The sequence below is a fragment of the Peromyscus californicus genome, unplaced genomic scaffold, assembly GCF_007827085.1.
Source record: "Peromyscus californicus insignis strain IS unplaced genomic scaffold, ASM782708v3 Scaffold_9__1_contigs__length_137607984, whole genome shotgun sequence".
Classification (NCBI taxonomy): domain Eukaryota; kingdom Metazoa; phylum Chordata; class Mammalia; order Rodentia; family Cricetidae; genus Peromyscus; species Peromyscus californicus.
In genome coordinates this window covers 131640681-131660118 of record NW_026294617.1, presented here as the reverse complement: position 1 = coordinate 131660118, position 19438 = coordinate 131640681, and the positions used below count along the sequence as shown (strand labels likewise).

Sequence of the window (19438 nt, the reverse complement as noted above, 5' to 3'; positions counted from 1 at the left end):
CCCAAATATCTTAGCATGGTAGAAGAGACAGCCATTTTTCTTTCCTTTTCTTTTCTTTATCCTCTGTCTTGGTTTCTTTACTTTTCAAAAGTCATTATGTAGCCCAGGCTAGCTTTAAACTCACTAGAGATCCTAGGCTGGCCTCAACTGTCAGAATTCTTCTACATCAGCCTCCCAAATAGTAGAATTATAGATACATATCACCATACCCAGCTCTCTGGGTTTCCTAGTCAAACATCAAAGGACTAGCTGGGATGGGAGAGAAAGGGCTTTGTTGCTAGAGTTTTCCTGCCTGGCCCACAGTCAGGACAAATCTCTCTCACCTGCCAGTCCCACAGACGCTCAGACCCGACCAAGTAAACACAGAGACTTATATTGCTTACAAACTGTATGGCTGTGGCAGGCTTCTTGCTAACTGTTCTTACAGCTTAAATTAATCCATTTCCATTAATCTATACCTTGCCACATGGCTCGTGGCTTACCGGCATCTTCACCTGCTGTTTCTCATCATGGCAGCTGGCAGTGTCTCTCTGCCTCAGCCTTCCACTTCCCAGCTTTATTCTCCTCCTTGTCCCGCCTACACTTCCTGCCTAGCCAATGGCCAATCAGTGTTTTATTTATTAACTAATTAGCAACACATTTGACATACAGACCATCCCACAGCAGGGCTTCTTTTGTAGAAAGATGTGGGTAAATATGATTGGAGAGGTATTATTAACAGATTTTAGGGGGTTCTTCTAGGTTTTTTTAATTGACAAATAAACTATATACATATATAGCATTTTTTTCACAGATAGATATATTGTGGAATGGCCAAGTCAGACTATAATATAAGTATTACTTCACAAACCTGGTCTATTTTATGGTAAGAATTGAAGGTTTTGAGATGTAAGGTGATTATCTGTAGGTTGGCTGTGGTGAGGCTGTAGGCCTTGTGAGTTCTCTCTATTACTCTGGTTTATAAAGGGCTGTGGTGTGGGGCTGTAGGCCTTGTGAGTTCTCTCTATTACTCTGGTTTATAAAGGGCTGTGGTGTGGGGCTGTAGGCCTTGTGAGTTCTCTCTATTACTCTGGTTTATAAAGGGCTGTGGTGTGGGGCTGTAGGCCTTGTGAGTTCTCTCTATTACTCTGGATTTTAGCTTGGTTGCACTTCTAAACAAGCTTCTAAACTAGAAGAAACTGAAGATCAGGAGCAAGATTCCCCAGCAAAGGAGGAGAAGAAACCAGCTGCTAAAAGAAACTTGGATTTCAGATTTAATTCAGATTTAAGCAAAATTCACTAATTAGAAAAGAGAGCTAAGATTCAAAGCCAACAGAGCGCTAATGAAGACTGTGAATTAAAGACTTCCTTTTTTTCTTTCTTTGGAGCCCAGAAGGAGCAGATGAATGCCAGGGACTCTTAAAAACATGGTACAAATAAGCACATTAATACCACTACATTGTAGGACCTTCTTAATTTTCTTTCACATACATAATACCTCCCCCAATATTTATACACCAGGGAAGAAAGAGGGCTCCCTAGCTCCCAAAAGAGAGAAATTCATAAACTGTAGCTATATGTATATTCATTATCTAATATTATGTAACAAATTAACACAAAATTCAGTGGCTTAAGACAAAAGTAATCATCTATTATCTCTTACCATTTCTAGGATTCTAGAATCCAAAAATATAGCTTGAGTGGTCCCAGGTCAAGGTTAATTATGAAATTCATTCAGCAGTTAGTGGAGGCGCAGATGTTAGAAAGCTTGGCAGAGGTGGAGAACCCCTTTCTACAGTGGGCCGCTCATGTACTTGGCACACTGGTGCTGGCTCTTAAGAGGAGACCTCAGTTTCGTCCCATATGGCCTCTACAGCAAGTGCTCATGAGATTTCACAATACAGAAGCTTTCTTCTCCCAAATACGCACAGCGTGTGATGGCAGAAGACACAGGAGCCTGAAGCAGCAGTGTGTACAGCTCTGCCTTCGACTTGTCCTCATTTAGCCCAGACTCCATAAGGGAGAACACACGGGGTGCATTCACCGCCGGTAAGCTTAAAACACTGAGGTGCGTGATCACTTGCTATTGCAATGCTTAAATGACTTAAATATGGACACCAAAACAGCATCCAAACTCTTGCGGGTGGATTCAGATACCTGTATATCCATGGATGCATACATAGTGAAGTGTGGCTATAACTTTACATGTGTACACGTAGGCCCATGTACACATGTGTGTCTGTATTCCTTGACTTGTATAGAATACACACTTTCAAGTGATAAACTTAAGCAAACCCCTTGCAGACCAAGGTTGTCCATCTACAGCCTTCTGACTCACCTTCCACGGTGCCGTTCCTCAGTAACTCAACTGTGAGCAAACACACTGTGACACTCACCACTATGAAAATAAAATGATGTCACAAATGCTTTGTGTTACAGTGTCACTAAGGGCCAGCCTCCTCTCTTGGTGACATAATGCTTGAGATTCTATCAGCCTCACACGTGTCCAAAGAGCCACTCTGAGTCAGAGAAAAAGTGGGAGGAGATACTTATCTCCTTAGCGTTAAGCTCTGGAACTTCAAAATTTATTTTTCATTGACAATCATTAACAAAGAAGCAGAGAGTATGAAGGTAGGAGTAGATAGATGTGTGAGGGTTTTAAAATAATCAATCATTACTTATATCATCCCTAAATATCTTCTAATCAGAAAGGCTTACTATGGAGAGAAGCACCCAGGATGGCCCTCTCTCCCCTTGTAGCATTTCCACAGTTATCCCACCCCATGATAATGGTAGTTATTCATACTCCATGCTATTCGCATGTGAGGTCTGTGATCTGTAGGTACAACCTAGTCACAAGTCACTTGCTCTTTTAAAAGTCTATGTGCTTTTATGTGGCAATGCTGCATGATCAGCCAAGAGCACGGCCACCCTGACTGGCCCACCCTCCGCGCTTAAATGACAGGATTTCTTTTGCAGCGTGCTCATACCAGGCTCCCAAGGCTCTTGGCAAAATCATGAATTGTCTGCAGTCTAAGCGGCTTTCCATGCCCTCTCTCCCAACATTTCTCCCCTTTCTTGGGCTTCTTTCGTTGCCTGGGAGACATAGGCTGCCTTCCGAATTCCACTACTGCGCAGTCACATTCCAGACCCTCCTTCAGAACCCTTCCTCCCGTGACAGTTTCCTGAGACTAACTTAGTTTGAGAGCTGCCCTCAGGAGGCCAGCCTAATCTAATCATATCCTCTCCATTGAAATGTTACCTTGGGACCTGCTGGACGGCTCGGCTAGTAAAGGCCTCTCAGCCCAAGTCTGTGTTGCTAAGTTATATGTCTGTGGCCCATATGGTGAAAGGAAAAACCAACTTCCATAAGTTGTCTTCTGACCTCCACATGTGCCATGGCAGGCGCACACACGCATGCGAGTGCACGTACATGCAACACACAACACACACACACACACACACACACGCACACGCACACGCACACACACACATGCACACGCACACCCCACTTTTAAAAAATTAAAAGTAGTAAACTGTTGACTTGGTCCTTGTTCTCTATAGAATGAGACACCATATTTCAACCACAAATACTGTAGCTATTTTTGGTGCATTCTAAAAGGGAGTAGTAAGTATAACTAAACTCTTAGAAAAGTGAGGTCTGAGCCAGGTGTAGTGGAGCATGCCTTTAATTCCAGTACTTAGGAGGCAGAAGCAGATGGCTCTCTATGAGCTCAAGCCCAGCCTGGTCTACATGGTGAGTTCTAGGATAGTCTTGAGAAAACCAACCCACCCCCACCAAAAAAAAAAAAAAAAAAAAAAAAACAGAAGAAGGAGGAGGAGGAGTCTGTGAGTACACATATAATCTCAGCATTTGGGAAGCGGAAGCGGGAAGACTGCCGCTCAAGACCGAGCTCTATAGTAAACTAAAGGTCAGCCTGGCCTATGTAGGCAGACCCAGTCTCAATACACCAAAACCAAACAAAGCGGCCTGGGCACACTGCTCAGTAGTATAGAACACCTGCTTGGTGTGTATGAAACCACGGGTTCAGTCCTCTGTACAAGAAGAAGAAAAGGCAGGAGGTCAAAGTGAGGTCTTTCAAGACTCTGCCTAGGGAGGTGATGTTGGGGAACTTACCCACCTCCCTGGAATCAAACTTCCTTCCTTTCTTTTCCTTTCCTTTTTATTTTAGAGAAGGTTTCATGTGGTGATATTGTATTCCCCAATATATTGTGCACCCTAATAAACTTATCTGGGGTCAGAGAACAGAACAGCCACTAGATAGACATAGAGGCCAGAAAATGGTGGCACACACACCTTTAATCCTAGCATTCTGGAGGCAGAGATCCATTTGGATCTCTGAGTTTAAAGTCACACTGGAAACAGCCAGGCATGGTGACTCATGCCTTTAATCCCAGGAAGTGATGGCAAGAAGCAGAAAGGTATATAAGGTATGAGGACCAGGAACTAGAATCTTGTTAAGCTTTTAGGCTTTTAGCAGCAGTTCAGCTGAGACTCATTCGGATGAGGACACAGAGGCTTCCAGTCTGAGGAAACAGGATCAGCTGAGGAATTGGCGAGGTGAGGTTAGCTGTGGCTTGTTCTGTTTCTCTGATCTTTCAGCATTCACCCCAATACCTGGCTCCCAGGTTTGTTTTTATTAATAAGACCTTTAGAAAATCATCTACAGTCTCACTCTGTAGTCTAAGTTATTCTGGAACCCACATTGTGGATCAGTCTGGCCTCCGACTAATTGCAATCCTCCTGAGGCAGAGTTAGGGTTAGGGAATGGTTTAAGAACCTGAACTTGCCAGGTGGTGGTGATACCTTTAATCCAAGCACTCAGGAGGCAGAGGCAGGTGGATCTCTGTGAGTTCAAGGTCAACCTGGTCGGTATACAGAGCTAGTTCCAGGACAGCCTGGGCAACACAGAGAAACCCTGTCTTGAAAAACAAAAAACAGACAAACAAACAAACAAACAAAAGACCTGAGCTCTACTGGGTTTGGGCAGTTGTCAGCCTAGAACTCTCACCTCCATGTGCTGTGCATATACACATACCCCTCTCCAAGCACTGTGCACATCAGCCTGTTACAGCCTAGCACCCACGCAACTGAGCTACATGACACCTGTCTCCAACCAATGGGCTGTTTCTCCTCTTTAATCACTGTCAAATGTGGGTAGCTTTCATTCAGTCACACTCCAGTTATCATGGAGGCGGGGCTCACCCAGCCTGGATGAACAATAAGGAAAATCATACCCTCTAAGTGAACTTCTGTGAGAATTCCCCGTTTACCATCTTATGTAGTGGGTAGCCATTCCAGCTTTGATCTGGAAGTTCCAACCCCCATTGAGACTTCGGCAATGTCACGCCTACAAGGCGGGGCCAAGGGAGGTGCCTGGGGACCCGAGAGCTGGATCGGCGGGCGCTCTCTCTGTTGCGGGACCCTGGACTGGAGAGGTGGACTGAGCAGAGCTCCAGAGAACACCGCTGGACTGTGATACACCTTCCCCAGACTCCCTGACCTACCTATTCCTTAATTTGTAAGTTACGCCATTAAATAAATCTCCTTTTAACTACGTGGAGTAGCCTTAATAATTTCATCAATATCTGGCGCCCAACGTGGGGCAAGAGTTTCCACCTAAAAACTGAGAAAAAGGATTCTAAAACGGAGCTAAAAACAGTTCCTAATTGTCTCTCTCAAATGAGCGGCAGCTGCCGGTTTGAGCTACTGGCGGGTTCCTAGCCTGTGCGCTGGACCTGCCACCATATGGTGGGAACGAGGCCTCTGCAAGTGGCACATTAAGCTGCATGTTGGATTTAGCCTTTGCTAGTACAAAACAAAAAAAGAGGTTTCTGGGCTACATGCTGCTTGGATAAAAGCATAGACCCATGATGGCTCCCAGAGCTGGCGGTAAGCATACCGCCGCCATGTTGGGAAGCTGAGGTGGGCGGAGCCAGCAGCCACAGCTGCTTCAGCTTAAAGCAACAGATTCACAATAAGACAGATTTAGATGTAATAGTTTACAATGTGTGTAAAATATACGTAGGCTTAAAAGAGACAAAAAAAGGTGATATATACAGTATAGAAACAAATACATAGTTTTAAAAAATAAAGTCTTTAAAGAGACAGTAAAATTAATATAAAAAATAAGCCACGTGAAGATGAATATTACACAGAGAATCTGGATTGTGTTGTCTTTGGGATTTTTAACTGCAAAAAAACATTTGATTGTAAAAGCTGTTGAGTTATGCCAAAATGTATATTTTAAAGGTACCTTGACTTCAAAATTTGGATATAAGGATATGTTGCTTTGGAAAGGAGATTCTGCTTTTGTTCTCACAGAAAGCCAGAGGCTATGGATTTGTTCCAGATTAAGATACATCAGGTTTGACCAGCCAAGACCACCTGAAAGGTCTCCGATGACACCATGGCCCAGATGATCCAACATCCAGAACCGTTTCAAGGCAACTGGCTCAGATGATACAGCCTCACGGACTACTCCATGATCCTAAAATTTTCTTTGTTTCCCCAGAAGATACAGCGCCCCCCTCCAGCAGGAAGTAGTAAGAGAAGCTACGCCCAAATTCCCAAATATACCAAGCTGACTTTGGAGATGTGTAAAGGTTAAAACCTTCCTTTTTAAGAAAAGAAAAGGGGAGGTGCTGTGGGATGGTCTGTATGTCAAATGTGTTGCTGATTGGTCAATAAATAAATCACTGATTGGCCTGTGGCCAGGCAGGAAGTATAGGCGGGACAAGGAGGAGAATAGAGCTGGGAAGTGGAAGGCTGAGTCAGAGAGACACTGCCAGTCGCCATGATGACAAACAGCATGTAAAGATGCCGGTAAGCCATGAGCCATGTGGCAAGGTATAGATTAATGGAAATGGATTAATTTAAGCTGTAAGAACAGTTAGCAAGAAGCCTGCCACGGCCATACAGTTTGTAACCAATATAAGTCTCTGTGTTTACTTGATCGGGTTTGAGTGGCTTGGGACTGGCGGGTGAGAGAGATTTGTCCTGACTGTGGGCCAGGCAGGAAAACTTTAGCTACAATCTTACACCTCTGTATAACCAGGCTTATATATGATTAAAACCAGATGCTCTATGGAAAGGAACATGTGCAGTATGGAGAAGGTTGTATAAGTTGAATCTGTCAATCAAACTAAAGAACTGTGCATGGTGTGTTTCTTAGCAACAACACCTCCTTCCTCCTAAGACCTGGAGTCCTTGAGTACTGTCACTCACGTGCCCACTGTCACTCTTGACAATGTTTTTCATTCTGTAATCACCCTGCTTTTGAATTAAGTTTCCTTACTGCATTGTAATCTGTGTGTGCCTTTATTTCGCTTCCTTGAATTAGAGCTAAGGACCTGGAAACATGGGGCATACCCTCTGACACCATAACATCCCTCCCAGCCTCCCAGTGCTGGGACTACAGGCCTGCAACACCACACTTGGCTTCCTAGCATCTTTAGAACTGTAATGTAGATGGAAACATCAAGTGAACAGCCAATGGCTTCTCACTTCACTTAAAATCTTGTTCTTCTTTATAATAAAAAAGATCTGGGCTCTCTCCACATGTCTCTACCTCACACGCTTCCTCCAGGCACACTGGCCTCCCATCTGTCCTTGAACCTGTTGAGCTACTGCTCCATTCCTTCCTGAGAGTACACGGGGCTGTGTTCCAGTTCTTAGCATACAAATCGCTCTGCATCACTCCCTTCCCAATGTAAGTATTGTCTCCCAACAACCAAAAGTGACCTCACAGTCACTTTAAAGTACACTGCCTTGCTTAATTTCTTCGTGGTGGTATCCATCACTGTATGAAGTTTTCTGATTCACATATTACCTGCCCCTTCCAGGACCCCCTCTCGGACTCTTAAGGCTTACCATGGTCATGGCTGTATCCCCAATGGTTTTCACAAACCCTGGCACACAGTCAGTGCTCAGTCCATATGAGCGGATAAACATAACCCCAAGCTTTGACCCGAGCTTTGAACCTCAGTGACTCAGAAAGAAGCGTCTTACTTTCTTCTTGTTGCTGTGATAAGATGCCTGACCAAAGGCAGCTTAAGGAAGAATGAGTTTATCTGGGCTTAGGCGGAGGCAGGGCAGCAGACATCATGGGAAGCCGAGACACCACACCTTCAACAGCAAGCAAGAAGCAGAGAGTACAAACTAGAAGTGAGGAGAGGCTGAGGAGAGGCGGTAAACTCTCAAAGCCTGCCCCCCAGTGAATTACTTTCTCTAGCAAGGCTGTACCTCCTAAATGCTCCGTAAGCTCCTTAAATGGTGCCATCAACTTGGAACCAAGTGCTCAATTCAGAGTTCAAAGCACACGGAGGTCTTGATTGATCTTACAGTGGAAAAGGGTTAACATCACCATAGCCAATTCAACTGCCTTGTGTTTATAAGACATCGATCCTGGATTCATTGAAAATTCCATTTGCCTTTTTGAAAGGCTGTTCTTTGGATGAGAGATTAAAAATGAGTGCAGTGTTCTCCTGGGAGAGACTGCTGATGGCCTGACTCTTCTGTCCATGTGAATTTCCCTCTGCCCTGTTTCGAAGTCATGAAGATGGGGCGTCTCTATTGCTCCAGAACCCAGTGAGTACCCATCACAAGCTCCAGCATGGCTTTCCCCCTCAGGCAGAGCAGTAAGCAGAGGGACAGCTCCTGCAGAGGGCGTCAGCACAGCAGTGGGATAGTTACTGCTGAGGTATAGTTATTATCCAAGAAAGCACACCCCAGTGGCCTGCCCCCCCCCCCCACCAAAGTTTAGAAGTTTCCATTTCTACCAGGTGAATAATGTGGTTGGTCTAACATCAGCTCGGCAAGCCTGCAGCCATGGGCTTTTGTTCAAGTCTTCCCTTGAAAGCCAAAACTGAAGCCTGGCATGGCTCATGCCTGTTGTCTCAATAGCTGGAAGGCTGAGACAGGAAGATTGCTATGAGTTCACGGCTAGACTGGCTATACAGTAAGTTCCAAGCCAGCATGAACTACAGTAAGACTTTGTCTCAGAAAGCAGAAAGGTAGATGGATAGACAGACAGATATAACTTTGACGAAAGTACTTGGATGACATTCTAGGTTTGAGTCTGTCTGTGTATAACATGCCAAACTAAGTCTGCTGACAAGAAATGCAAAGGACTTTTAATGCGTCTTTTGTTCTAAGAAATAGCAAATGACCTGAATTTTAAAAAGAAAAGAAGTTCAGCATTAGTGGGAGAAACAGGAGTCAAGAGAGCGTGAGCCAACCCTTCCCTTTATAAGAGTTACGTGAGGAAACCGTGTCTTTAAAAAACTGTGCTGAAATTTCTTGGGTCCATGTGTCTTGGGAAGTTTGATTATTTGTGCTTCTGTTAACATGTAAGTGACAAAATCCTGTTCTTCAATCATTTCATTGTCAACCAGATTTACTCTAGAAAGGGCTATTGCTTCTTGACAGACAAAAGGGAGGGAGGAAGAGAGGGGGAGGGGGAGGGGGAGGAAGGAGTAAAGGAGAAGGGGGAGGAGTGAAGGGGAAGGGGAGGGGGAGGGGAAGGAGAGGGGGAGGGGGAGGAGAGGGGGAGGGGAAGGAGAGGGGGAGGGGAAGGAGAGGGGGAGGGGGAGGAGAGGGGGAGGGGGAGGAGAGGGGAGAAAGGAGGAGAGGAGAAGGGGTGGATAAAGGGGTAGGGAGAGGAAAAGGGAGGGGTGGAGAGGGGGCTGTGTCTTTCCACACATCTCTACCGTTAGCTCCCTGTCATTGGTTTGGCTTCATTTGTACCTTCCTGAGCCTTGGCTAAGAAGATTCATTCCGAGTGTAAGACTTTCCTCAGCTAGCACTACTGTAACGTGAGAATCTACACTTTCACGGCCCATTTGCAGTCTGCAAGGTCTGGGGTGGGTAGGAAATGCCTTCTTGCCAGGGAGAGCAACATCAGCGGTGCTGAAACTCATCCTTCTGCTTGGTTCCGTGGTGCCATATGGTTTCATAAAGTGTGGCGCGTGCACCCTGTCAATCTGAGGTTAGACAAATTCTTTGCTCTGTGGCAAGGAGAAAAAAGTGTCTTGCATGGATAAATTCTCTCCTTCCTTACCACTGGCCTCTATAGACTCGGGCTAAGCAATGATGGGGTGTGGGATCTAAGGCCTCTCCTACTGTCCAGGAGTCATAGTGTTTTTAAGGAAAGTCATTCAAAGACAGTTGTTGTCGGTAGGTGGTAGTTTCAACAACTAAATACCCACAGTGTTTTGTGGTGATGTCTAAGGAGAATCTAGGATCACGATTTTTAACCCTTTCCAGTAAATCATTGGAATCTTCACAATCCAGACATCCAGACAGAGCACCTAAGTAAAGTTGTGACCCCCTAGTGATGCCTTGGAGAGGAGCTAAACTTCCGGCAGCAAGGCTTAGGGGAAAGGAAGCAAGAAGCAAGCCAAAGGCCCTTGCTCTGCTGTGGGCCGATGAATCTATGCCGTCCTAGCCCCAGATCTCATCTCAGGAGCAGCCCTCTTTTGTACAACCCAAAGCATAAGGTGTCTCTGTCTCACAGGCTGTGGAGTCCACTGGGTTGAACTCCAACTTCAAACACCGCCACTTCTTCCCGGCCACCACCCTCGGTTCCTGTCTGGGTAGGCAGCCCTCCTCACGCTGCTGGGTGCCCCGCCACGGCCTTCCCTCTGTCCGCAGTAGGGGCTGGCCGCCGCCAGCAAGCGATCACTACCTCGCTGCTGAGTCCGCGATAAGCGCACCTGTTCCCCAAGGCTGATGGGCGGACGCCACGCAGGAGGCAGCTTCCCCCGGTTCCGCCCAGGGGGAGCAGAGGTGCCTCTAGTTACCCCAGCAACAATCTCTTCCCACTACCTCCCGCCATCCTTTCCACCCCTCAACTTTCCAAGTTTTTGGAAGCCTGTTTCCAAAGGAGCAACAGGGGGATGACCCGCTGGAGTCCCTGCCCTCCTGGACAGCAGCCCGCAAGGACCCGGCTAGTAGCAAAGCCCCTTGACAACAGGGTGGAGTTGGAAGAGAGAGAGCCAGAAAACCGTCTCCTCCCAAGAATGGGAAGGTTGAGAAAATGAATGTAGAACTTGTCACCCTGGGATGAAGGAGAGAAGGGAAAAGAGACAGATGAAGGTAGAGATGGAGGTTGGGGGCTGGAGATGGAGAGAGAGACTGACCCCAGCAACCAAGAGAAGTCGCTTCTCCCCCTCCAGACACTGCCCTGGGGGGCCAGGCAAGAAGCAACAGAAACCCATTACCCAAGCCACGGTACAGGGAAGTAGTGTGGTAACGAGAGTCTCCAGGTGTCCCCAGATTCCAAACCAGCGACAAACTCCTCCCCGAGAGTCCCCAAACCGAAGGTAAACAACGCCGTGCAGAGGCGCCCCTCCCCACCCCACCTCCGCAGAAGGCAAACTCTTGTCCGCTGCCACCTGCCACTTGGCTGAGCTCAGCTGCGATCCTGCGGGCCAAAGAGATGGATGTGGACGTGGGGACGAAAGGGACTCACCCTGGATGCTGGGGGGCTTTCTCTTCCGGGCCATCCTCAGCCTGGTCCCTTCCCCCCGGCCCGCAGCGCAGAGCCTCCCGCGAGGCGCAGCCCCCGGAGCTCGGGCCGCCTGGGTTCAGGGAGCCCTTTGTGGCGGCGATGGCATGTGCCAGGCGGCGGCGGCCAGGCTGCGCGCTCGGCTCCGCTCGGCTCTGCTGCGCGGGCGCAGCCGCCCCTCCGCTGCCCGCTGCCAGCCCCCCGCACGCGTTGCGGTGGCCGCGGTGGCCCACTCTGCTGTGCGGCGCCTCTGCTGGAGGGCGCAGTGCGGGGTCCTCGGAGCGCCAGCCCAGCGCCCACCTCCCTCGATTGCGCGCCTGCCCTCCCCACGCGCCCTCCTCCCCACACGCCGAGCCCTCTGTCCCGTGGGCGCCGCTAGCCCCGGAAAGGCACCCTTGACAAGCAACAGTCGGTTGGGTCTGGGGACAGCAGAGACATTCCATTCTGCGGGATAGGAGGAAGCCAGTGAAGCAAGCCCCAGCCGGGAATTCCTGCCTCCCAAGGGCACCCTGGTCCTCAGCCAACTGAGACAGGATCTGTCCATCACCTAAAAGCAACCTGCGAGGTACTCCTGCGGGATGGCCAGCCCAACTAGCACCTGGACGATGGGCCCAGGTCTCAGCTGCTTCTAGCCCTCCAGTAGGAAGGGCTGGGAGGCTGAAGGACCCGCGGAGAGAGAGAAGTGAACGCCCACAAATAACCTGTCACCAGACCCGGACAGGTGACCTTGCTCAGGCACAGCTCTTCAGTTTGAGGGCTCAGCGTGGCTCTCTGGGGCTGCCAGGAAAAAGCTAAGACAGTTCACCTATGGGTGTTGGAGCGCTGCGGCGATTTCTTGACTATGTATAGAAACTTCGACCCTGGGGCCCGTTCTTTCCCCCTCCGGTTTGAAGCACCCCTTGACAGTTTCCTGCTTCTGGAGCTGTCCGCCTTTTGAGTGCTGCTCAAAAGTGCTGATGAGGGACAAGCGGGTATCCTGCTACTGCCCCCAGACAACACAAAAAGCTAGTTTAGGGCTGATCTGGAAACATAAAGGAGCCAGGGTTTTAAAGAATGGTAAAGCTGGCCTAGCAGCAGATGTCTGAGTTAGATCCAAGCACTCGGGAGGCAGAGGCAGGAGGATGGCTGTAAGTTCAGATCTACACTGCAGAGGTGGTGGTTTAACACCTGCAAACGCATTTCCAACTCACATTTTTCTTTCCATGCTCCTGAGTACAGCTCACAACACAATCTGACTTTCTATATATCCAGTGATTACAGTTCAATATCCATAGCCAAAGGTCATCCCAGCTCTAGTGTGGCATAAAGAAAGGACACCAGAGTCAAAAACCAGTGATAAGTTCTGGCCTTGTGATGTCACAGGTCTGAGAGGTTGGGTGAGTCTTTTAATTCTTCTGGTTTTGTTTTTTGGTCCTGTCAAATGTCATGTCAAAGTTTCTCTGAGATATTTAAACCAAGCATGGTGACTCAGATCTGTAATCCCAGCACTTGAAAGGCAGAGGCAGGGCCAGCCAGAACTTCATAGGAGACCCTGTCAAAAGAGAAAACAAAAACTAATAACAGACTGTGGTTGCTAATTAATCTTGGTTGTCAGTTTGACTGCATCTGTAATCAACTAAAACCCAAGCTGCTGGGCAGGCCTGTGAGGGGTTTTCTTAATCCGATCATTTGAAGCAGGAAGATCTGTCCTAAATCTGGACAGCACCTTCTGCTGGCAGCCCTGAAAAATGACATGGAAGAAGGAAGCTTTGCTTGTTGCCTGCTTGGCCTCACCCTCACTGGCAAGTCCACTCAGTCTGTTGCTGAGACCCATATTAGAACCAACTTCAGGATTCCAGCACAGACCAAGACCAGGTTCTCCAGGAACCCTTGGCCCTTCAAGTGCCAGATTGGAACTCCTGAGCATCCAGCCTGGTGACCTGAGGAACTGCCAGATTCCTGGGCCCTCTGGTATGAGACAGCCATGGCGGGCTATCTGGACTGCATCCTGTCAGCCAATCTACTGAGCCCCATATCTAGCAAATAGTCCTATCTTCAGTTTGGTTTCTTTAGAGAACCCTGACTTACACACAGACAGATTCTCACAAAGGTGTGCACCAGAAATAAAACGCAAGGCCTCGGTGCCACCTGCATGCTAAAGGCCTGCCTCCAGGTCTGTGGCTTTGCCTAATATGTAGAACTCTCCCTCTCATCAAGAAGCTTCTTTGTGCAGCAGGAGGAGACTGACAGAAAGCCACAAATGGCCAGACCGCTAAGAACAACTGACCCTGTAGTGTCCACCTCAACAGATACATCTACAGCACAGCCCTTACACCCAAGACTCAGAGAACATCGTGGAAGAGGGGGATAGAAAGATCGCAAGAGGCAGAGGACCAGGACTGTAATATTGTGTCTTCTATCTATGACAGGAAAGCTGCACCAATCTCAACAATATGGTTGTTTACACCAATGGACATGGCAACGGGGAATGGGGAAACTCACAAAGCCCCACCCCCAGGTAAAGAGCTACAGGTGATTAATGGCTTCTTAGGTCAGCCTAAACACACATGAGCAACACTAACTCAAAAGGTTATCTTTATGGATTTATAATAGGTGTGAGTATTTAACAGTAACAAAGTAAGAGGCCATGAGTTTGGGGGGAGGGACTTGACAGAAGCTAGATGGAGGAGGGTGAAATGATGCAAAGTCAGTACTCACATGAAATTCTCAAAAAATAAACATTTTTAAAAACACGAACAGTAAGCAATGGTTGTTAGCTCTGTTTGATTCTATCATCTACTCAGGCCCTCAGACATGTCGTGTACAGGTTCTGGTTTGGAGCTGCACCTCAGTCCCATGTGTTCTGGTTGGTTGACTGATTTTGTTTTATAGTTTTGTTTTGGCTTTTTTACTTAGGAGACAGGGTCTCACATATAGCCTTGGCTGACCTCAACTAACCACCCTCCTTCCCCACCTCTGAGTTTTGTGGGTTACAAGCCTGTATTTTCATACCTGGATCTTCAATTTTACTTTAATAAACAAAATAGTTCCCTTCTTAAAATCATCCCACAATGAGATTCATCCACATTTCTTTCTCCCCAAAACACTGCTTCTCACTTAACTGAAAGCCACTTGGTGCTGGGCTTAGTGGTACTTCACTGTAGCCCCAGCACTGAGGAGGCTGAAGCTGGAGGATTACAAGAGCCTGGGCTCCACAGCAAGACCCTGTCTCCAAAACAGAGGCAAAAGTACTCCACAATGCTTCACATCCTCACATTATATGAATATTTAGGCTCTCTAGATATTCTGAGTCTACACAGTGTGCTCATATTTTATCATTAGGTACAAATTATTATAATTGTTGCCTATATTAGAATAATATTTTCAATTCATTTATTACTTTCATATGCTGTATTTCCTTCAATCCTGACCACAGGTCTGTGGATTAGACAGTAATTCCTGTCTTTGATTTTAGATGATGGAAAGAGATCTGTGGAAATATGATGACCATTCATGGCTTCTAGTACTTCAACAACTCGGATTATGAGGACTGATTTTTCAATAAAGTGGCAGGACACAAGATCAACTCAAAAAAATCAGTAGCCCTCCTATACACAAATGATAAAAGGGCTGAGAAAGAAGTCAGAGAAGCATCACCCTTTACAATAGCCACAAATAATATAAAATACCTTGGGATAACACTAACTAAGCAAGTGAAGGACCTGTTTGATAAGAACTTTAAATCTCTAAAGAAAGAAATTGAAGAAGATATTAGAAAATGGAAGGATCTCCCATGTTCATGGACAGGTAGGATTAACATAGTAAAAATGGCAATCTTACCAAAATCAATCTACAGATTCAATGCAATCCCCATCAAAATCCCAACACAATTCTTCATAGACTTGGAAAGAAAAATACTCAACTTCATATGGAAAAACAAAAGACCCAGGATAGCTAAAAGAATCCTGTATGATAAAGCAACCTCTGGAGGCATCACGATCCCTAACTTCAAGCTCTACTATAGAGCTATAGTAATAAAAACAGCTTGGTACTGGCATAAAAACAGACATGTGGACCAATGGAATCGAATTGAAGACCCTGACATTAATCCATGCTCATATGAACACCTGATTTTTGACAAAGAAGCCAAAACTATACAATGGAAAAAAGAAAGCATCTTCAACAAATGGTGCTGACATAACTGGATGTCAATATGTAGAAGATTACAAATAGATACATATCTGTCACCATGCACAAAGCTCAAGTCCAAGTGGATCAAAGACCTCAACATAAATCCAGTTACACAGAACCTTATAGAAGAGAAAGTAGGAAGTAGTCTTGAATGCATTGGCACAGGAGACTACTTCCTAAATATAACACCAGCAGCACAGACACTGAGCACAACAATTAATAAATGGGACCTCCTGAAACTGAGAAGTTTCTATAAGGCAAAGGATACAGTAAGTAAGACAAAACGACAGCCTAAAGAATGGGAAAAGGTCTTCACCAACCCCACATCTGACAGAGGACTGATCTCCAAAGTATATAAAGAACTCAAGAAACTAGACATCAAAATAACAAGCAATCCAATTAAAAAATGAGCTAAAGAGCTAAACAGAGAATTCTCAAAAGAAGAATTACAAATGGTTGAAACACATTTAAAGAATTGCTCAACATCCTTAGTCATCAGAGAAACGCAAATCAAAACGACTCTGAGGTATCATCTTACACCTGTCAGAATGGCTAAGATCAAAAACACTAATGACAGTCTGTGTTGGAGAGGATGTAGAGCAAGGGGAACAGTCCTCCACTGCTGGTGGGAGTGCAAACTTGTACAGCCACTGTGGAAGTCAGTATGGCGATTTCTCAGAAAACTGGGAATCAATCTACCTCAAGACCCAGCTATACCACTCTTGGGCATATATCCAAGGAATGCTCAATCATACCACAAAGACACATGCTCAACTATGTTCATAGCAGCACTATTCGTAATAGCCAGAACCTGGAAACAACCTAGATGCCCTTCAACTGAAGAATGGATTAAGAAAATGTGGTACATATACACAATGGAGTACTACTCAGCAGAGAAAAACAATGACATCATGAAATTTACAAGCAAATAGATGGAACTAGAAAATATCATCCTGAGTGAGGTAACCCAAATCCAGAAGGACAAACATGGTATGTACTCACTCATAAGTGGATTCTAGATGTAAAGCAAAGAGCAATCAGACTGCAACCCACAGAACCAGGGAGGCTATATGGCAGGGGGGACCCTAGGAAGACTGTGGCTTATAATAAGTTTTGGGTTTGCTCAATTACTGGGCAAGCCTCAGTGAAACATTTCACTATTAGGATAAGAATTTGTACTGTATCAAGCTGATAATAGGAAAATCAGAAATCCAGATTTTCAAGAGAAATGCCCTTTGTGAATTAGACAAAGAAACAAGAAAGCATGAGCGTGGATAACTGCATATTAGTGCAAATACAATTGGGTTACAATAAAAGAAAGGAAGGAGGGAGGGAGGGAGGGAGGGAGGAAATCAATGTTTAAAGTAAGTTTACCATTTCATGTTGGCCACATTCATGACTGTCCTCGGCTGCATGCAGCCTCAAGTTCAGCTGGGGAAACAGGCTTTGAGACAGAGAGTAAGAAAGAGCCCCACTCTCTAGACGGATTGTGCCTTCCTCAAAATAACAATGCCGCAAGAGGCAAAGAGTGAGGAGCCCCCAGCAAAGTTAATAAGGGATCAACCATTCATTCCTTTCAGACTGAAACCACAAACATTTCACACCAGGAAATCTGAATTCTGATCACAACTTGTCTGTTAGGATACAATTCTGACTTCAACACCTTCCACACTAAGAGACAGGGGTCACAGCGCCCCCTAGAGGACAGGGGTCACAGCGCCCCCTAGAGGACGGGGGTCACAGCGCCCCCTAGAGGACGGGGGTCACAGCGCCCCCTAGAGGACGGGGGTCACAGCGCCCCCTAGAGGACAGGGGGTCACAGCGCCCCCTAGAGGACGGGGGTCACAGCGCCCCCTAGAGGACGGGGGTCACAGCGCCCCCTAGAGGACGGGGGTCACAGCGCCCCCTAGAGGACAGGGGGTCACAGCGCCCCTAGAGGACAAGGGTCACAGCGCCCCCTAGAGGACGAGGGATCACAGCGCCCCCTAGAGGACAGGGGGTCACAGCGCCCCCTAGAGGACGGGGGTCACAGCGCCCCTAGAGGACAAGGGTCACAGCGCCCCCTAGAGGACGAGGGATCACAGCGCCCCCTAGAGGACAGGGGGTCACAGCGCCCCCTAGAGGACAGGGGGTCACAGCGCCCCCTAGAGGACAGGGGGTCACAGCGCCCCCTAGAGGACGAGGGGGGTCACAGTGCCCCCTAGAGGACGGGGGGTCACAGCGCCCCCTAGAGGACGGGGGGTCACAGCGCCCCCTAGAGGACGGGGGGGTCACAGCGCCCCCTAGAGGACACAGCGCCCCCTAGAGGACGGGGGTCACAGCGCCCCTAGAGGACGAGGGGTCACAGCGCCCCCTAGAGGACGAGGGGTCACAGCGCCCCCTAGAGGACAAGGGTCACAGCGCCCCCTAGAGGTCACAGCGCCCCCTAGAGGTCACAGCGCCCCCTAGAGGACGGGGGGTCACAGCGCCCCCTAGAGGTCACAGCGCCCCCTAGAGGTCACAGCGCCCCCTAGAGGACGGGGGGTCACAGCGTCCCCTAGAGGACGGGGGTCACAGCGCCCCCTAGAGGACAAGGGTCACAGCGCCCCTAGAGGACAGGGGGTCACAGCGCCCCCTAGAGGACGGGGGTCACAGCGTCCCCTAGAGGACGGGGGTCACAGCGCCCCCTAGAGGACGAGGGTCACAGCGCCCCCTAGAGGACGGGGGGGTCACAGCGCCCCCTAGAGGACACAGCGCCCCTAGAGGACGGGGGGACACAGCGCCCCCTAGAGGACGAGGGGTCACAGCGCCCCCTAGAGGACAAGGGTCACAGCGCCCCCTAGAGGACAGGGGGTCACAGCGCCCCCTAGAGGACACAGCGCCCCCTAGAGGACAGGGGTCACAGCGCCCCCTAGAGGACGAGGGTCACAGCGCCCCCTAGAGGACAAGGGTCACAGCGCCCCCTAGAGGTCACAGCGCCCCCTAGAGGACACAGCGCCCCCTAGAGGACAAGGGTCACAGCGCCCCCTAGAGGACGGGGGGGGTCACAGCGCCCCCTAGAGGACACAGCGCCCCCTAGAGGACGGGGGTCACAGCGCCCCCTAGAGGACGGGGGGTCACAGCGCCCCCTAGAGGACACAGCGCCCCCTAGAGGACGGGGGTCACAGCGCCCCCTAGAGGACGGGGGTCACAGCGCCCCTAGAGGACGAGGGATCACAGCGCCCCCTAGAGGACAGGGGGTCACAGCGCCCCCTAGAGGACGGGGGTCACAGCGCCCCTAGAGGACGAGGGATCACAGCGCCCCCTAGAGGACAGGGGGTCACAGCGCCCCCTAGAGGACAGGGGGTCACAGCGCCCCTAGAGGACGGGGGTCACAGCGCCCCCTAGAGGACAGGGGGTCACAGCGCCCCTAGAGGACGGGGGTCACAGCGCCCCCTAGAGGACAGGGGTCACAGCGCCCCTAGAGGACGAGGGATCACAGCGCCCCCTAGAGGACGGGGGTCACAGCGCCCCCTAGAGGACGGGGGTCACAGCGCCCCCTAGAGGACAGGGGTCACAGCGCCCCCTAGAGGACGGGGGTCACAGCGCCCCCTAGAGGACAGGGGGTCACAGCGCCCCCTAGAGGACAGGGGGTCACAGCGCCCCCTAGAGGACGGGGGTCACAGCGCCCCCTAGAGGACAGGGGTCACAGCGCCCCTAGAGGACGGGGGGTCACAGCGCCCCCTAGAGGACGGGGGGGTCACAGCGCCCCCTAGAGGACAGGGGGTCACAGCGCCCCC

At 48.8% G+C, this 19438-nt stretch overlaps 1 protein-coding gene across 5 annotated transcripts in view; it reads right to left on the bottom strand.

Annotated features, from left to right (window-relative positions):
* Slc44a5 (solute carrier family 44 member 5) overlaps positions 1 to 12940 on the bottom strand; it is a 316279-nt gene extending 303339 nt beyond the window's left edge. For 2 of the 5 annotated variants that reach the window (XM_052730288.1, XM_052730286.1), the window contains exon 1: positions 11475 to 12940. Coding sequence is in view for 3 of the 5 variants with exons in the window: in XM_052730286.1 (XP_052586246.1) it covers positions 11475 to 11508 (34 nt within the window). In the remaining 2 variants the exon portion in view is untranslated. The remainder of the gene's footprint in view (positions 1 to 11474) is intronic. The other 3 variants (XM_052730290.1, XM_052730289.1, XM_052730287.1) reach the window with 3 other exon arrangements.
* Positions 12941 to 19438: the final 6498 nt, after the last annotated feature.